Source organism: Rhea americana, unplaced genomic scaffold (assembly GCF_003343005.1).
Source record: "Rhea americana isolate MKP2758 unplaced genomic scaffold, rheAme1 scaffold_7, whole genome shotgun sequence".
Taxonomy (NCBI): Eukaryota; Metazoa; Chordata; class Aves; order Rheiformes; family Rheidae; genus Rhea; species Rhea americana.
This window is the reverse complement of record NW_028186867.1, coordinates 4152073-4166619: the sequence shown is the minus strand read 5'-3', so window position 1 is coordinate 4166619 and position 14547 is coordinate 4152073. Positions and strand designations below refer to the sequence as shown.

Genomic DNA, 14547 nt, shown 5'->3' with positions numbered 1-14547 from the left:
TAACTTGATAACTTAAAAGTGTAACCTCTGTTACTTTAACATTTTCATACTGTGTGTGAAGGCATCGTTTACATTAGACAACGAAATGAGCATGGGGGAAAAAACACACTTCTGAAAGACTTTCTACAAAAAAAGGATGAACACGTAGTTCTTTGCACAAAGCATTAGAAAATACTGTGATATTTTATTATTAAAAATGCTGCTGAAAAGTTTATACATATGTGTCCAGCCATATATATCTTCTATCATTACTTAAGGCAAAAACCAAAAAAAATTGCAAAACAATAACAAAAGAAACCATTAAACCCTGCGTGCCTCTTAAGATCAAGAATGTAAGCCTGGGAAAGTACTTTTTCTTTTACAGTTTGCAAAGTGTGTTTTGATATCTATGAAGACCCTATAAATCTGTTACTTTTATAAATCATACATCAGTCAAGATGTATTAAATTATTAAATCAACTTGATTGGAATTACTTTTAAGAGCTAAAATCATTCACTTACAGGATTCTTTTTTACCCAAATGTCACAAGCCTGACACAGTACTGTACATATTGCTAGCAGAAGACAATTGGAAGTACTAAACAAATACTGTAATTCACATTACAAACATACCCAACTGATTATGATGCCAAGCATCATTGCCTTTTTTCTTTTTTTTTTCTTTTTTCTTTTTTTTTCTTTTTTTTTYCCCCATTTTTTTAAGAGCCATGACCGCTGCATCTCAGCTGAGGCATTACATAGGTGGTGGAAATGGCCTGGTATAGAGTCAGCATTAATCAACATGATGTGATGGATCAGTGAAAAAGACAGTTTTCCATTTGCTACTACTCGTACTTTGGGCTTGTTGCTTCTTCAAATTTCAACCCGATCATCCAGCTCAGGGCATAGTACATTTACCACATATACAGAATTATATCAGCCACTTGTTGCATTTTTATCATGTCATTAATTTGCTTTTTAYTTCTTTCTTTCAGAATAAGTTTTACTGTCTGCTATAACAAGGGAGTTGTGCAGATGAATAGACCTCAGTGAATTACCTCGTCTATGATATTATTTTTCAGGATGACTATTCCAAAGCCTTTTATTAAAAAAAACAAAAAGAATAGAAAACAAAATGAGGTACAAGGCATCTTGTGTTAGATTCTGCATGGGACATACGATATTTGATGCAGCTTAGTCATGAATTAACAATACAAAATACTCTGGGATATTCTTGTTCAAGTGCAGACCAATTTTGTTGAAATATCTTTGGTTACTCTCTCTTGATGACACAATAACTTTCTAAGACAAAATATAAAGCAACCTTCATTTGTGAGAACCTGTTTCTAGCTTTTCACATTCCAGATCAGCTGTTTAAATGAAACTGTTAAGTTCTGTGTTTGATAGCTCTGCTTGGCCCTTAGCTTTCCAGTTAAGGAAGGGCAGAAGGGAATAATCAGCTACAAATTTTGCCATTCGTGATGGTGATGCGCTCCGGAATTTGCAGCTATGTTCAGACGTAGAACAGCCAATGGCCTCTCTGCCTCTCGCTCCTTACGTTCACTGACCATGGGACTGCTCTACAGCAGATCAGCAAAACCAGTGTTTTCTGACAGGTGTGCTCTCAAGCACAAAAACAAGATGCTGGGCAGAGCAGTTGCTTATGCATCGATCATCTCTAAACACTTTAAAAAATAGCTAATCAACCAACCCACCATTTCCCCACCTTCATATTGCTTTTTCCCTTTGCTTAGCAAAGCTGAGAGAAGCTTTCTCAGCTCAGATTCTTCTGCAACTGCTGGTGAGTAAGAGCTAGTTCTTCTTGGAAAAGGCTGACCAAAAAGCAGGCTTTCTTTGCTTTTGTCAGGGCACAAAACTCTTCCTAATGTATCACAATAATCAAGAACTACAAATTGGACTCTTTGAATATATATTATTGGATGTTTCTTGGTTCAGTTCAACAAGCTTAAAATAGTAATTGTATTTTTTTTTTCCATTTTCCAATCCATTGCTGTGTTGCAATTTCATGAAGGCTAACACAAAATTAAATTATAGAAAAAAAGCGTTTCAGAAAAGAACAACAATCTCCTATGAATGCTTTAACATGCACTAGTGTAACCTGTAAGAGAAATATGCAGGTCACACAGACAACTGTATCCTCTGCATGACACCATGGCCTGGTATAAATGAAATATGTTAGAAAACTTCATGTCTTTGTTTACCTCTAGTAATTAAGAAGAAAATTCTCCTTTGGGCCTGGAGGAAACAGAGGTGATATGACTAATGTATATACACATAGGTCACAACTGAATGCACAATCTTTCTAAAAGCTCTTTTCAAACTGAAAACATCAATAAAAGCTTCTTCTTTTTTTTTGTTTTTAAACTCACAGCTATGTACATTTTTACAAAGTTTCGTTAAATATAGTTCAGGCTGGCAAGTCATCTCTTTGCACAGAACTATACGTATTTTACTGCATAGTCAGTCCTCCTCTTTTTTTTCTTTTTTGTTTTTAATAATAAAATCCTATTTCCCCCTTCTGGATTACAGCTTCATATGCTGGGTAAAAGCCCATGGTGATGTCTTTGTTTTAACAAGGGCCATTCATGGTATGGCACATAAAGAACTTTTTTTAAATTTTATTCATTAAAAAAAAAAAAAAAAAAAAAAACACCTGTACAGTCACTGGCTCTATCTTCCAGAAGATTCTGCTTCGCTTGTTACACTCAAAACATCATTGACTTCTTCTGGCCCCGACTTTCAATCAAAGTGGTTGAGATCTTAAAGCAGTATCGTAATAGCAACGTACACGTTTCACATTTCACAGGGTTTGTGGTTGAACTTTAATATCAGAGAGTTTCTATGGGAAGGATCAGTAAGAAAATAATGACTGTCCTTCTCTTTTACTTGTTTTTACTTTATATTTGGACAAGRTGTTCTATGGATGGTGTTATTCTTTTTCCTCTTGTTTTTCTTTTATTTTCTTTTTTTTTTTCTTTCTTCCAAGTGGCTTGTGAAAGTAGAGGGGGAAGGGCGAAGCTATACCCTAGTGGTGGAATGTCCATGGGGCAAATTCGTACTGTTTTGTCCTCCACTGAAGGTGTTGAAAGTATGCAAAGGCTGCATGCCTGTTAATGTATTTGGAATCATGGTTATGGTGTTGGGTGTCATGAGCGGAATGTCATCCGGGGACCTTCTCAACGTGAGGGTGTAGTCAGGCGGACAGGTGAGCCTCAGCGTGTCGTGAGCCTGCAGCGATTCACACTCGTGGTCGTGTTCCAGCTGTTTCATCTGCAACGACATAATCTCTTCGTTCTGTATGTGTGCAATATCATTGGTTGTGTTCCTCTGGGGGCTCGGACGTCTGTGAGTCTCGTGACGCCGCTTGTCCTTCTTGTAGTACAAGGCAGCAAAAGCTAAAATGTTGAGGAACAGCAAGGAGGCTCCCACAGCAATGGTGACGCTCAGCTCTGTGGAGTAATCTCGCTTGTTTTCTATCAGAACTGTGGTATCCTCCGGAGCTGTTTTATGGCTGTCTTTTGAATGTTTGGGATTGTTGGCTGGTGTCATCGCTGGGCGTTTGGTGGCCGGCCACAATTTACCAGGAGAACGTCGGGTAACATAAGGAAACGATGTCATGTCAGGAGGGGGGACTTTAGTTGTTGTGGAAACATACTGAAATATTTCATTTAGGTTGTGAAGATGTGGTACAAGCTCCAACCAGAAAGCAACTTTTGTTGCTCGGTAGTGATCACGAACTCGAGGTTTCAGGCCAATATGCAGATAAAGCTGGTCTTTAGGATTGTATTTGGACCAGGCCACTTCTTCAAAGCGGTTAGGTTTTGTGTGGATGAACTTTGTGTCCTGTGGAACAGGCTGGTTTGGATCTCTACAAAAATAAAAACAAGCAATCTTATAATCACATTAAAATAGAGAGTCCTAGAGTTAACCCACTATTCTATAATTAACCTACCCTAGAAATAGACGTTAAAAAAAAGATCTCTCATACTTTAAACCAGAAGTTAATATATAAACAAATGAATAATTACGTACTGTACAACTGTACAACAAATCTCAAACACTCTATTTCTTTATATGAAAATGGGGGGGGGGGGAGAAAAAAATGTGTTTCAGAGCCTAAAAGCTCATCCAGATTTTTGTGATTGCACTTGAGTCTCATACTCTGAAACAGTCTCTGAGAGGTACTACAGTACCTCCCTATAGGTRTAGATGTAGGTTCACAAGGTGTAGGTTCAGCTCTTCTCAGGATTTGACATCATTAGCTTTTTTATTTAAGGTATCTTGGCTGTGAATAGTAAATATGGGCATCTAATCTGTGTGGCAATGTCAGCAATCCATGTGACCATGAGAATTTATACCAGCTGAGGACTTTGTATTTGTACTACATAAAAACTTAAAAGACATGAAGTAGCAGAACCAATACAGGTAAATGGAAACCACTGCTATTTGTGTTTCTTTATGTAACTATTGGTTATATCCTTCCTTGAGCTATCTACCTGAATGAAAACTTTTGAACTGTTTGTGTGTTACAATCCTTTCTATTGTTTGCATTAAGAAATTGTTATTTGAAAGTTCAGCATGTTCAGTGGTACTAAATAACTATATTCTGTGAGCCTAAAGTCTGTCTCATCTAAGAATGGAAAATATAATAGATGAGGTCAAGAGGTTTTATAATAGTTAATTAGTAATAGAGATAAGATTAGTACACTACAGAAGTGGAGAGAGCATTTCAAGGTTGGTAAGCCAAATATTAATTGAAATTATGCTTTTCCCATTTTTTTTCTTACAAGTTCAAAATAAAGCAAACCAATGGCACAAAAACATTTAAATGTGGTTAATGTGTATCTGTCCTTATAATCTATGTAAACCTTATGCAAATATTACTTCTCTGGACATTAAAAAATATACAAGCATAAAAACAAGTGTAATAGTTTAGTATTCCATTGTGTATGAGTTTGAATCTTCTCTTACAGCAAAGTGTACGTTTTGGACTTTGTAATGTATTGTACTGAAAGTATATAATTCATTTTATATACATTACGCAGAGAACTTTCCATTCTCTTTTCCATTCCCATATGCATTAGTTTATTTCTTGTGAAAATCATTCTAATATTTTCCTTTTTTTGTAACATACTGTTATCTATGCTATGGAATTCCAATACTCCTACAGATTTTAAAGCATTTTAGTTTTTTTAATTTTTTTGTTTTTCTGTTTCCAGATGTTCATGAGCATGATTTCCTAGTTCAGTGTTCCTTTGCTGTTCATAAAGAGTTATTCCCTAATTCTTAAGCTGGTACGGTAGTTTGGCTTTAATAATTTAATGATTCCTGTACTCATATGTTTACCTGAAAGAATTTATATTTCAACTTTATTGAGTGAAAGAAAGAATTCTCTTCTTATTTAATTTTGGTACTTTATTTATCYGTTTTGCCTATTTTACTGTATCAAATATTTCCCATTTGAATAAGGTATAAACTGGAGATTCCAGAACTGTGGTTATTCTTTTATGACTTCTATTTGATTTTATTTTAAGTAGTAATCATTAGCCAAATTTTGTATATTATGAACAAAACTTAATTTCATAATAATTGTTCATACTGGCTGAAGCTGGGGAGTAATATCTAGTTCCAAGCAGTACAGCAGCAAATTTTAATATGCTGCTGCTTTGAGGGATTCTAAAATACATTCAGAAAAAAAGGAAAAAAAAAAACATTTCTTTTGTTCTCAAAGAACAGACAAGAGGATTTGGTAAATTCAGATAAGATATTGGCCCAATAGACTATATCTACTATAGTAACTTTGTGCTCAACACATAAATTCTAAAACAAATAAAAAATCAAGTTGTCAAAGTATAAATCATTTTTCATGTCAGAAACTCAAAATCTTGGAAGTGTTACAGCATAAAATACCTCTCATATATTCTACACATGACTTAAGCACTTGCTGTTCTATTTCATAAGTCTAAAGACCCTAGGAAGAATCTTACAGAAGAAATATAGATTAAGCTAGCATATGTAAATRAGTTTTGTTTGAGACAAAATAAGGGAGACGAAGAAGGTGAGCACTCAGTTTAATGAGTTCTGTGTCCTAATCACTGGCTTCCCCCTTCTCCTTCCATGGGTAGAGATATATGAGAATGAAGGGAGTAATTCTGCCCCCACAGAAGATTTGTCTTTTGTCAGAATTGAAAGTATTGGAGTGCTTAGACTGATCACTTTTTTTTCATGTCCTTATGTAAGCAGATTATGATTTTAGCAACGAACAGTTTTAAAATTAACACTCCCTTCCCTACAAACAGACTACAAAATAAATATATATGAACCTCCTTTTTCTTTCCTTGTCTCTCATTCTGGGCCTCCATCTCTCCTTTTTTTACAATATCTACTCAGAGTAGCCAATAATATTGCCACCTCTTCCAAAGGCAAGAGAAAAAATTATACCTATATACATATGTATACATACATATATATATACACACACACACACACACAAAGATGGTCTTTTATTTCAGGGTTTCTTTACATGGCTATGTATGGGCATGAAGCTGCTCAGTGAGGGAAGGAGCAGGAAGCAAAATCAGCCAGCCCTACAGACGTATCATTGATTTGCTGAGGTCAGGAGAACTGTACAGTTGACATAAACTGTAGAGTTGATACATTTAGTCAATAACTGAATAAATGGTGTGGTATTAGCTCTGAATTTGGGGGGGTAGGTATCTGAAGGTATTTTTTCACAAGACAATGGAATAACTAAGTCCAGTTCTAGACAGAGGATCTAATAATTCATGGATGTTGGTTTTGTAGAATTATTTAGTGGATATAAATAAAAGGTTTTATACCCTCCTTGGTCTGCCTCCATGCTCATGGTGAAAGTTCATAAAAAACATGAGGTTATGACTTATGATATGTTATCTTTTTCTTGTGATGTAGTTTAGTTTATCCAAATATAAATATTTTTTTCTGGTATTACATATAGAGCATAGATGTACATAACCTTTTATTCTATCCAGTTAGCTGTTTGCCAATAATTTTGATCGTCCACTTGAACTATAACATTCCTATTTCTATTTTTAGTCCTTCACATCACCTTTGAGTTTCTGGCCATTCTTGAGGCTCAAACATGTAATTACAGAACGAAAGACCATCTTTTAAAACCTCACAGTAAATCATAATGATAAAAATATAACTTGAATAATCTAATTTCAGTTCTGTACTTCCTCCATTACAGGCTCTCCTAGGAACAAAATAACCTGGTTCCCAATCCCTTCAGTTGGCAGGGGACGTTCTTCTTGTTTATTCAACTGCTATTTAAAAACTGTTAGCTATAGCTGTTCATTTTACCCTGTAATTGTTTATTTTTACTACTTAGATAATTTAATTTAAATATTTTCTACATCAATAAATGCCCCTACCATGAAATTTATGTGGCGAACTTGCCTTCAACAAACGTGAATGGTCCATCTTGTTTTATCTAAGCTGTTTTCTTATTAACGTGAAAAATCACCTGATTTTACTTATCCCCCTTTTCCACTTTCAGGCTGCACTGATTTTGCTCAATTTAACATGTTGCAGTTTATTGTCATTTAATTCACACCTCACGGGCTACAAGTATACATTCAAAGCATTGATTTTTTTCTCAAGTGCTATAAAATAAATGTGTCTGCAATGCACACTGATTGAAGGGCAACAAACATTCCTATTTACAAGGTGAAATAGTAGCTCACCTAATGGAACTAAGTATTTTATTCCAGGTGATATCAGCAYCAGAAGATTGGCAGAAGCCTTAGGAAGTTTTTCTTAACCTGAATTCCATATAACATGTTGAAATGACATTTGTCTTATATGTATAGTCACAACAGCATTAGGCATTACTCAGCACAACAGCATTGTTACATTAGTGCTTCCGGGCTTGAAAGTGGTACTTTCTTTTTGTGTCATTCTTTGATTTTATTGGAAAAAAAAATGTCTTAACAGTTACAGTCAGCAAGTATGTCATACCAAGTCTGTCTCCAAGACACCAAAAGACCCCTTGATCATTTTTTTTCTTTCAGAAGTCCTCTTTCTCTCCATATGAAAAAAAAAAAAAAGTGGAAAAGAACCTTACAGTTTCTTCATACTCGCCCTGATTTTCCAGGTTATCACAATAAAGATATTAATGATACAGTCATTCCTGCCTGAAAGACTGGTGCGGAGCACATTTTTTCCCTCCCTCCTTTCCTCGCTTATCACCATGACACACTGTTTGCCATGCTCCCTGTCACCTATTATAACTGCTCTGGAAGCCAAACYATGATAACTAGGCTGTTTCATTTGACTAACACAGACTTGCCCTTGGACACACTTATTTCTTCAGATGGAGATATAAAAAAGAAATGCAAGTCTCATAAAGGAGTTCACAGAGAATTAATTTGAAAACGCATTTTAATCATTATAAGTTAAACTGAGTCTTCCATTAGAAAGCCAAACTGAATATAAAGCATATATATACTCAATTAACTATCTGCTAATTTGCTATTAGCAGTTAGCTATTGTCTTCAGAAACAGCGGTAGTAAATTAATTCAGAAGAATTTCTCTGAATTACAAAGAAAACAAATATATGTCCTTTAGGACTATATGTCTTTCCCTTACTAGCACAAACAAAATTGGATGAATGGGGCCAAAACCAGGCAGTGTCTTATCTACTCAAAAGAGGGTAAGTATCAGAAACCCAACAGATGAGCATGGCTTCACATTTATGGTGTGGTACTTCAAATCCTTTTTCCAAGAGTGTAAGTGGCCAAATATTTGGGAAGGGTTGGCCCCTAACACCTCATGTCACTCATTCCCCCCCACCACCTGCACAGAGGTACTTGTGAATGCTGCAAAATGGCCCTAACTAACAGAACATCTGAGCAYATAAAATTACCATTACAATTAGGATTGTACTACTGGTAGCAAATGGAAGCCTTTAGCACACTTCTTAATGAAGCTCTCACATATAATTTTGCAAATAGTGGAATCAAAAGCCATATATTCATGTCGTTTTTACATCTCAAATGTGTTTATTCACACATACTCTATAACAAATTACTTCTCTATTTCGGAGGCACGTTTTCAGAAACATACATTTTTGAAAAGGCTAAGATGATTTTAAATGCAAAAAACAGTCTTAGCTAGGTAAAAAATGGAGGATTGGCAAAATGCAGCTTCTAAGTATTCATTTCAAGCACGATCTATTTGACATTAAACAGTCACCTCCTATTTGCTAGCTTCAGTAACTGACTTCGAAGTAAAGCACAATAAAAGCACTGTGCTCTGTGCTGTGGCTTTGACATCTAGTGATTTTAGGGCATTGACCTGCCCTCCAAGCCGAGCCTTGGCAGCTGGCCCATTAAACAACGTGTGGTTTTTTAGCAGTAGGCGGTGCGTGTCAGTTAAAAGCCCAGCACAGCCCATCAGGAAAAATGCACTAACTAAGCAGTATTTACACAATAAGTACCTGGATGTGGCCTCTGAGAGTCATCAAGACTGGAGGAGTGGTAGAGACATTAAAATGAATTAATAAACCTGCAGTCATCTAGCTAACAGATATTTTAATACAKGTTGCCATGAGTACAAACACAAAGAAAGCCAAGTTATATCAGAATAGAGAAGGGAAATAAGAAATAAATAATATAATAACTAAAACCAACCCTGAACGATATCAGTCTTTCTGAGAGTTGGAGGACCTGAGCATGCACACGGATTTCAGGTTGCTTGTGAGAGGGTAGGGAGGAAAACAGCTACCCCAGAGAAGTGCAGGCTAAACATAATCTTAAATATTCTTTATCTCCAAGTATTCTCTTGTGCTATCCAGAACAATTAATAATTGTTCATAAAAACCAAGACCCTCCTCAAAAAACCCCAAAACATAACATGTCTTGCTTTGTTCTTTTCCTTTCTTTGCACGAACTGAAATATTACAGTCACAGTCTATAAATGACACATTTTTCAGACTACTTGTAAAGGAGCAATTTTATAACAGAATATATGCTCCATTCCTGTCTCCTTTCCATTTACTGTGCATATCAGAAATGAGGAAGCTTCAGAAATGATTAATGGCCCTCCGAAAGCACTTGTGGTGTCTTCAGGTGTAGCATGATCATGGGTTCATAGCCAGAGGACTTGGTGATGGTATGTGTAGCCTGCTGAAATTAGCTTTCAAGTAGCAATACTTGGAAATTGCTTATAATTATGAGCAATGGTGGCAGTCAGGGCTGTGAGAAGTTCTTGTCAGCCTCAAATAAGCACCTAAATATGACTTCTTGCTTTACAGGGTATAAAAGATAATATAAAGATATATAAAGGTGTATGCATAGATGTTTGTGTATCTGTGTGTATAAAGATAATATATAATATAAAAAATTGCAAATAATAGTGATACAGCAGAGCTCTCACATCTCCATAATAATACAAAGGTACCTGTTTGTCTAGTGCGCAGTGCAACAAAAGGTTTCTTTTTGTCTTGTAAAGTGACCTGAAACATTTGGTTATTTTTCACACAATTCATGCTCCAGCTTTTTGTTAAGATTGCAAAATCTCCCTCACTAGAATGTCATCTGGGTTCATTAAAGGCTGCGAGAGCTGCTGAAACCCCCGAGTGTCAGAACACTAGGCATGCTGAAATTTTCTTATATTGCTGCATACCATTTACTGCACTGCAGTAAAGCTGCAGTTTCCAGAGCCCAATCCTGCCATTAAACATTCATTTGAAAGATTTATAGCCCCTTTGTGCCACAAGTATCTTTATTTTAATTCAGTACCRAAGACTCAAGGTTAACAATAAAGCCCTTGCTGTTCAAGTAAAGCACTGCAATACTCTTTAAAAGAACGTTACAGAAAGAGGGTTTAGAGCACAGAAGTTATTAATACGACTTGTATATTAAGCTGTTTTGAAGGCTTTTTCCTTGATGTTTACAACTCCTTTGCAGCAAAACATTCATGTCTTTAATGGTTTGGTAATTTAAATTTTAATTTTTTAACTGTCTGGAAACACATTTTATAACTGACACTTTTCTTGATTCAAGTCAATTACTTCTAACTGCCTTTATAACTCTCAAAGGGAAAAAAATCCTTCTAATGTCTTTCTTTCTGACCCACCTCTTCTCTGAGTTCCCATTCCAATGAAGGTCCCTAAGAACTTCCTTATTTTTGTAACAAGTAAGTGCTATCTGCCTCATAGTTTCTTCTTCAAGTAATAGATGTTTCCTCTKGTTTTCAGCATGTTAGTGAGTCACCTTTTCTCTCAGAGACATGCTTTTTCAATAACAATTGCCCTATTTTTTGAATCAAAAAATACAGAATATTATTTCTTCTTGCTGAGCTGGTGAAAAAATATAGTCTGAGCAAAGACACTAGTTAAAAATCTAATAAATATGAATAAGACCCAGTTACATACTGCCTTACGCATCCCAAATAGTGCTATAATACTGTAGTAAAATCAGTGTTTGAATACACTGCTATGGAACATATTTTAGAAGTATGTTATCAACCAAAAGGAATGCTGGAGGTCAAACATACCCAGTTTTGGCGAAGTTTGTCCAGTATGTCATAACTACTGCACTGAGCATGACGTCATTCTTGGAAAAGTTGCAGTTGAACAGTTCTGTTGGGCCAATCATAGGAATGCCAAATACGTAAGGGACTTCATCACCATGAGCTGAATCAGCCCAGCTTGGTTTCATTTCACTTTGGCAGTGATGATAAAATGCATAGAAATATGTTGGAGATCCATACTGGGCATGTAGGTCAGCGGTGGCCACAGCAGGTGCAACCCACTGGTGGTCAGTAAAAAGAGCTACCAAAGTCTTCCGTCTTGTTTCAGGGTTTTCTTTGTCTGCCCAGTCAGTATACATGAATTTAATGGTCTCTCGCAGTGTATCTTTCCCTTCTGGATAACCATATAGATTGTCCACAAAATTGGAGACGGAAAAGTCAAAGTCATTGGGGGAAACACCATCTTCATTGTCTACAATGCCGTCCACAAATTTTAAACCTTCTCCTTGATTGACRCCCAGCATTATGTCATAGTTAAGGAATTCCCCTTGCTCCATAAGAATCTGAGGGTCATCTGGAATCACGTCCCCATCGATCACAGGCCCAAAGGCAATGTGGTACGTGGCTGGAGTGATGGTCTGTTGAATGAGTTCTTTGTAGTTCTTATTCCGAAGGCATTCAACCAAATCAGTGGTATCCAGCATGTCGCAGCCCACTTTATCTGCCAATATCCGAGTATACTTGGCAGGCTGATAGTTCACTGCCCAGCTGGACAGGGCTGTTCCACTCTGTATGATAGCTTTTTGGAACAAACCTGCAGGTGCAAATTGTTTAAATGCAAATTAAATTATATATTTTTTTAAAAAAAAAGCAGCTTTCACTAAGCAAAAAATATTTTGATTKTATGATACCTAAAGGATGCAAATTCCTATATTTCAATTCAATTTCCAGGTATTCTACTCCCTTTCTATAGCATCTYCAATAGGCTACTAATTAAAATCTCTTTTGTTCTTGATGACTGTAAATAGAAAGCATGAAGGTTTCAGGTTACTGTTTCAAGAACARGACTCATGTTTGTAATGTAGTTTTCTGCATCTTTAATGGAAGTCCCCTAGCTTTAGCACAGCGGTAGTGCTGTAAAACTTTCTTCTTTAAARGAGTGGCAGCAACAAGCAATAATATCTTCTTCTCCATGTAAATGACTCTCATAAAGGCACTCCTCAGTAGTTTAAAGGTCAAAAGAAAATTACACACTCTCTTTTCCTTCACGGAAGTCATGCATCACAAAATTTGAAAAAATCTCCTGTGTTAAAATCAATTTAATAGGCTTGGGCCTTCTACTTTGACATCATTTTTTCATTACCGTGTGTGTGTGTGTGTGTGTGTCTATATTTTTTTTCTTTGGTTAGCACTGTCTACGTGGTGAATTAAACTATATTTTTGTTTTCTGAAGAGAATAAGATTAGATTCAATGGTCCCTTCTGGTTGTTTCCTATATACCAATACACAGATTGAGCAAAGATACAGACTGAAGAGCTGCTTTGTGTCACCAGAGCACTGAAAAAGTGACTAGAGCATCTACTTTTTCTTGAGAGGATCACTAAAATAGCCCATTTTATATTTTAGCTAAAATGTCTGGGCCTCTTTTGCACACAATTTCCAATGAGGAGCTCTTGAAATGTCTAGGATAGTAAAAGCTTCAAAAAATTTTAAATACCTTGAAGCATTTATATGGAAAAGTGACTCTGGTTGATACATCTTTACGATGATTACTTATTGCACATGCTACAAAATTTCAGTGCTACAATTATTTAAGTTTTTCATTGCTCCATCTGCTTGCTTTTGTCATGGCTTACTCAACAGTTATTTTATGCACCCTATTTCTATCAATACGCTGAACTGTCAGGGATAATTTTGCATATTCCCAAATAAGGTGTTCTCATTAGCAGCTATGCTACAATTGTCTGTAACAGCTTAGCCTTCTGACATAGATTTCTGGATGTTTAATACAATAGAAGAAACATGGGGTTATAAATACAGCAGATACTTTGGTCTTGTCTTCTTTTATTAATTCTTTGTAGAACTGATCTTACCAACAAGCATCTGTATAGTTCAGTGCTGCTGCTCTGTGTACACACATACAAACACACACATACATACCCATATGTATATACATATATAGAGAGAGAGAGTAGAAATCCCACAGCTCAGACACTTACCAAAATATTAAAACCTTTATGTAGGATCACACACTATTTGTGGGGGGTTAACTTATTTTTGAATAAGATTATGTAATTATTAAGTAATGAGTAATGAAAGCATCTGGAAACATTTTGGAAATGCAGACAAGAGTGCATAAGAAATGAAAAAGGTCACTACTCTTTACTATTTTAGTCAAGGCAAACTATGTGATAGAAGAGTCACTGGAGAATGTTGATAAAACTTGAAAAAGTATATTGCCCATAGCAAAAAAATTCTGTTATAATAGCATTTATTTTTTCATGTCAGAAATATTTATGTTGACTGGCTAATATGAACGCATAATGCTAGCTAGAAGGTATTTTACAAAAGTTATAAACTTCACATAATTCTGTGAGCCTACCTGATATGGCCATTTACCTTACACTATAATGTTAAAAAATCCAGTCACACTAGATTTAAAAAGAATCATTTTACCATAACCGAGCTACTTTGCTCAGCTCATAAGATTGTTACCTTCTGAATAGTGAGAGAGTGTCAGAAGACTAACACAGGAAGCTCCTGCCCCAGATCCAAAAATAGTAACTCTTTTTGGGTCTCCTCCAAAGGATCCAATATTTTCTTCAATCCAACGCAAAGCTTGGATTTGGTCAAGCAATCCATAATTGCCTTTTGCAGCTTGATCCCCAGTACTCAGAAAACCTATAAGGCAAAAAAGATAATTTTAGTTCACCAGCTACAGAGTTAGCTACAGGGTATCCACATATTCACAACACATATTCCCATCTTTTCATTCTCTGGGCTTTTTTTTTTTTTTTTTTTTTTTTTTTTTT

General features: G+C 35.8%; 1 protein-coding gene across 1 annotated transcript in view; it reads right to left on the bottom strand.

Annotated features, from left to right (window-relative positions):
- Nucleotides 1-2654: 2654 nt before the first annotated feature.
- The window catches only part of NLGN4X (neuroligin 4 X-linked), a 155533-nt gene continuing 143640 nt past the window's right edge, over nucleotides 2655-14547 (bottom strand). The window contains exons 6-8 of the mRNA XM_085321475.1: nucleotides 14231-14416; nucleotides 11540-12329; nucleotides 2655-3868 (exon numbers count right to left, since the gene is read on the bottom strand). Of these exons, the coding sequence (XP_085177601.1) occupies nucleotides 3019-3868; nucleotides 11540-12329; nucleotides 14231-14416 (1826 nt within the window). The 3' untranslated portion in view covers nucleotides 2655-3018. The remainder of the gene's footprint in view (nucleotides 3869-11539; nucleotides 12330-14230; nucleotides 14417-14547) is intronic.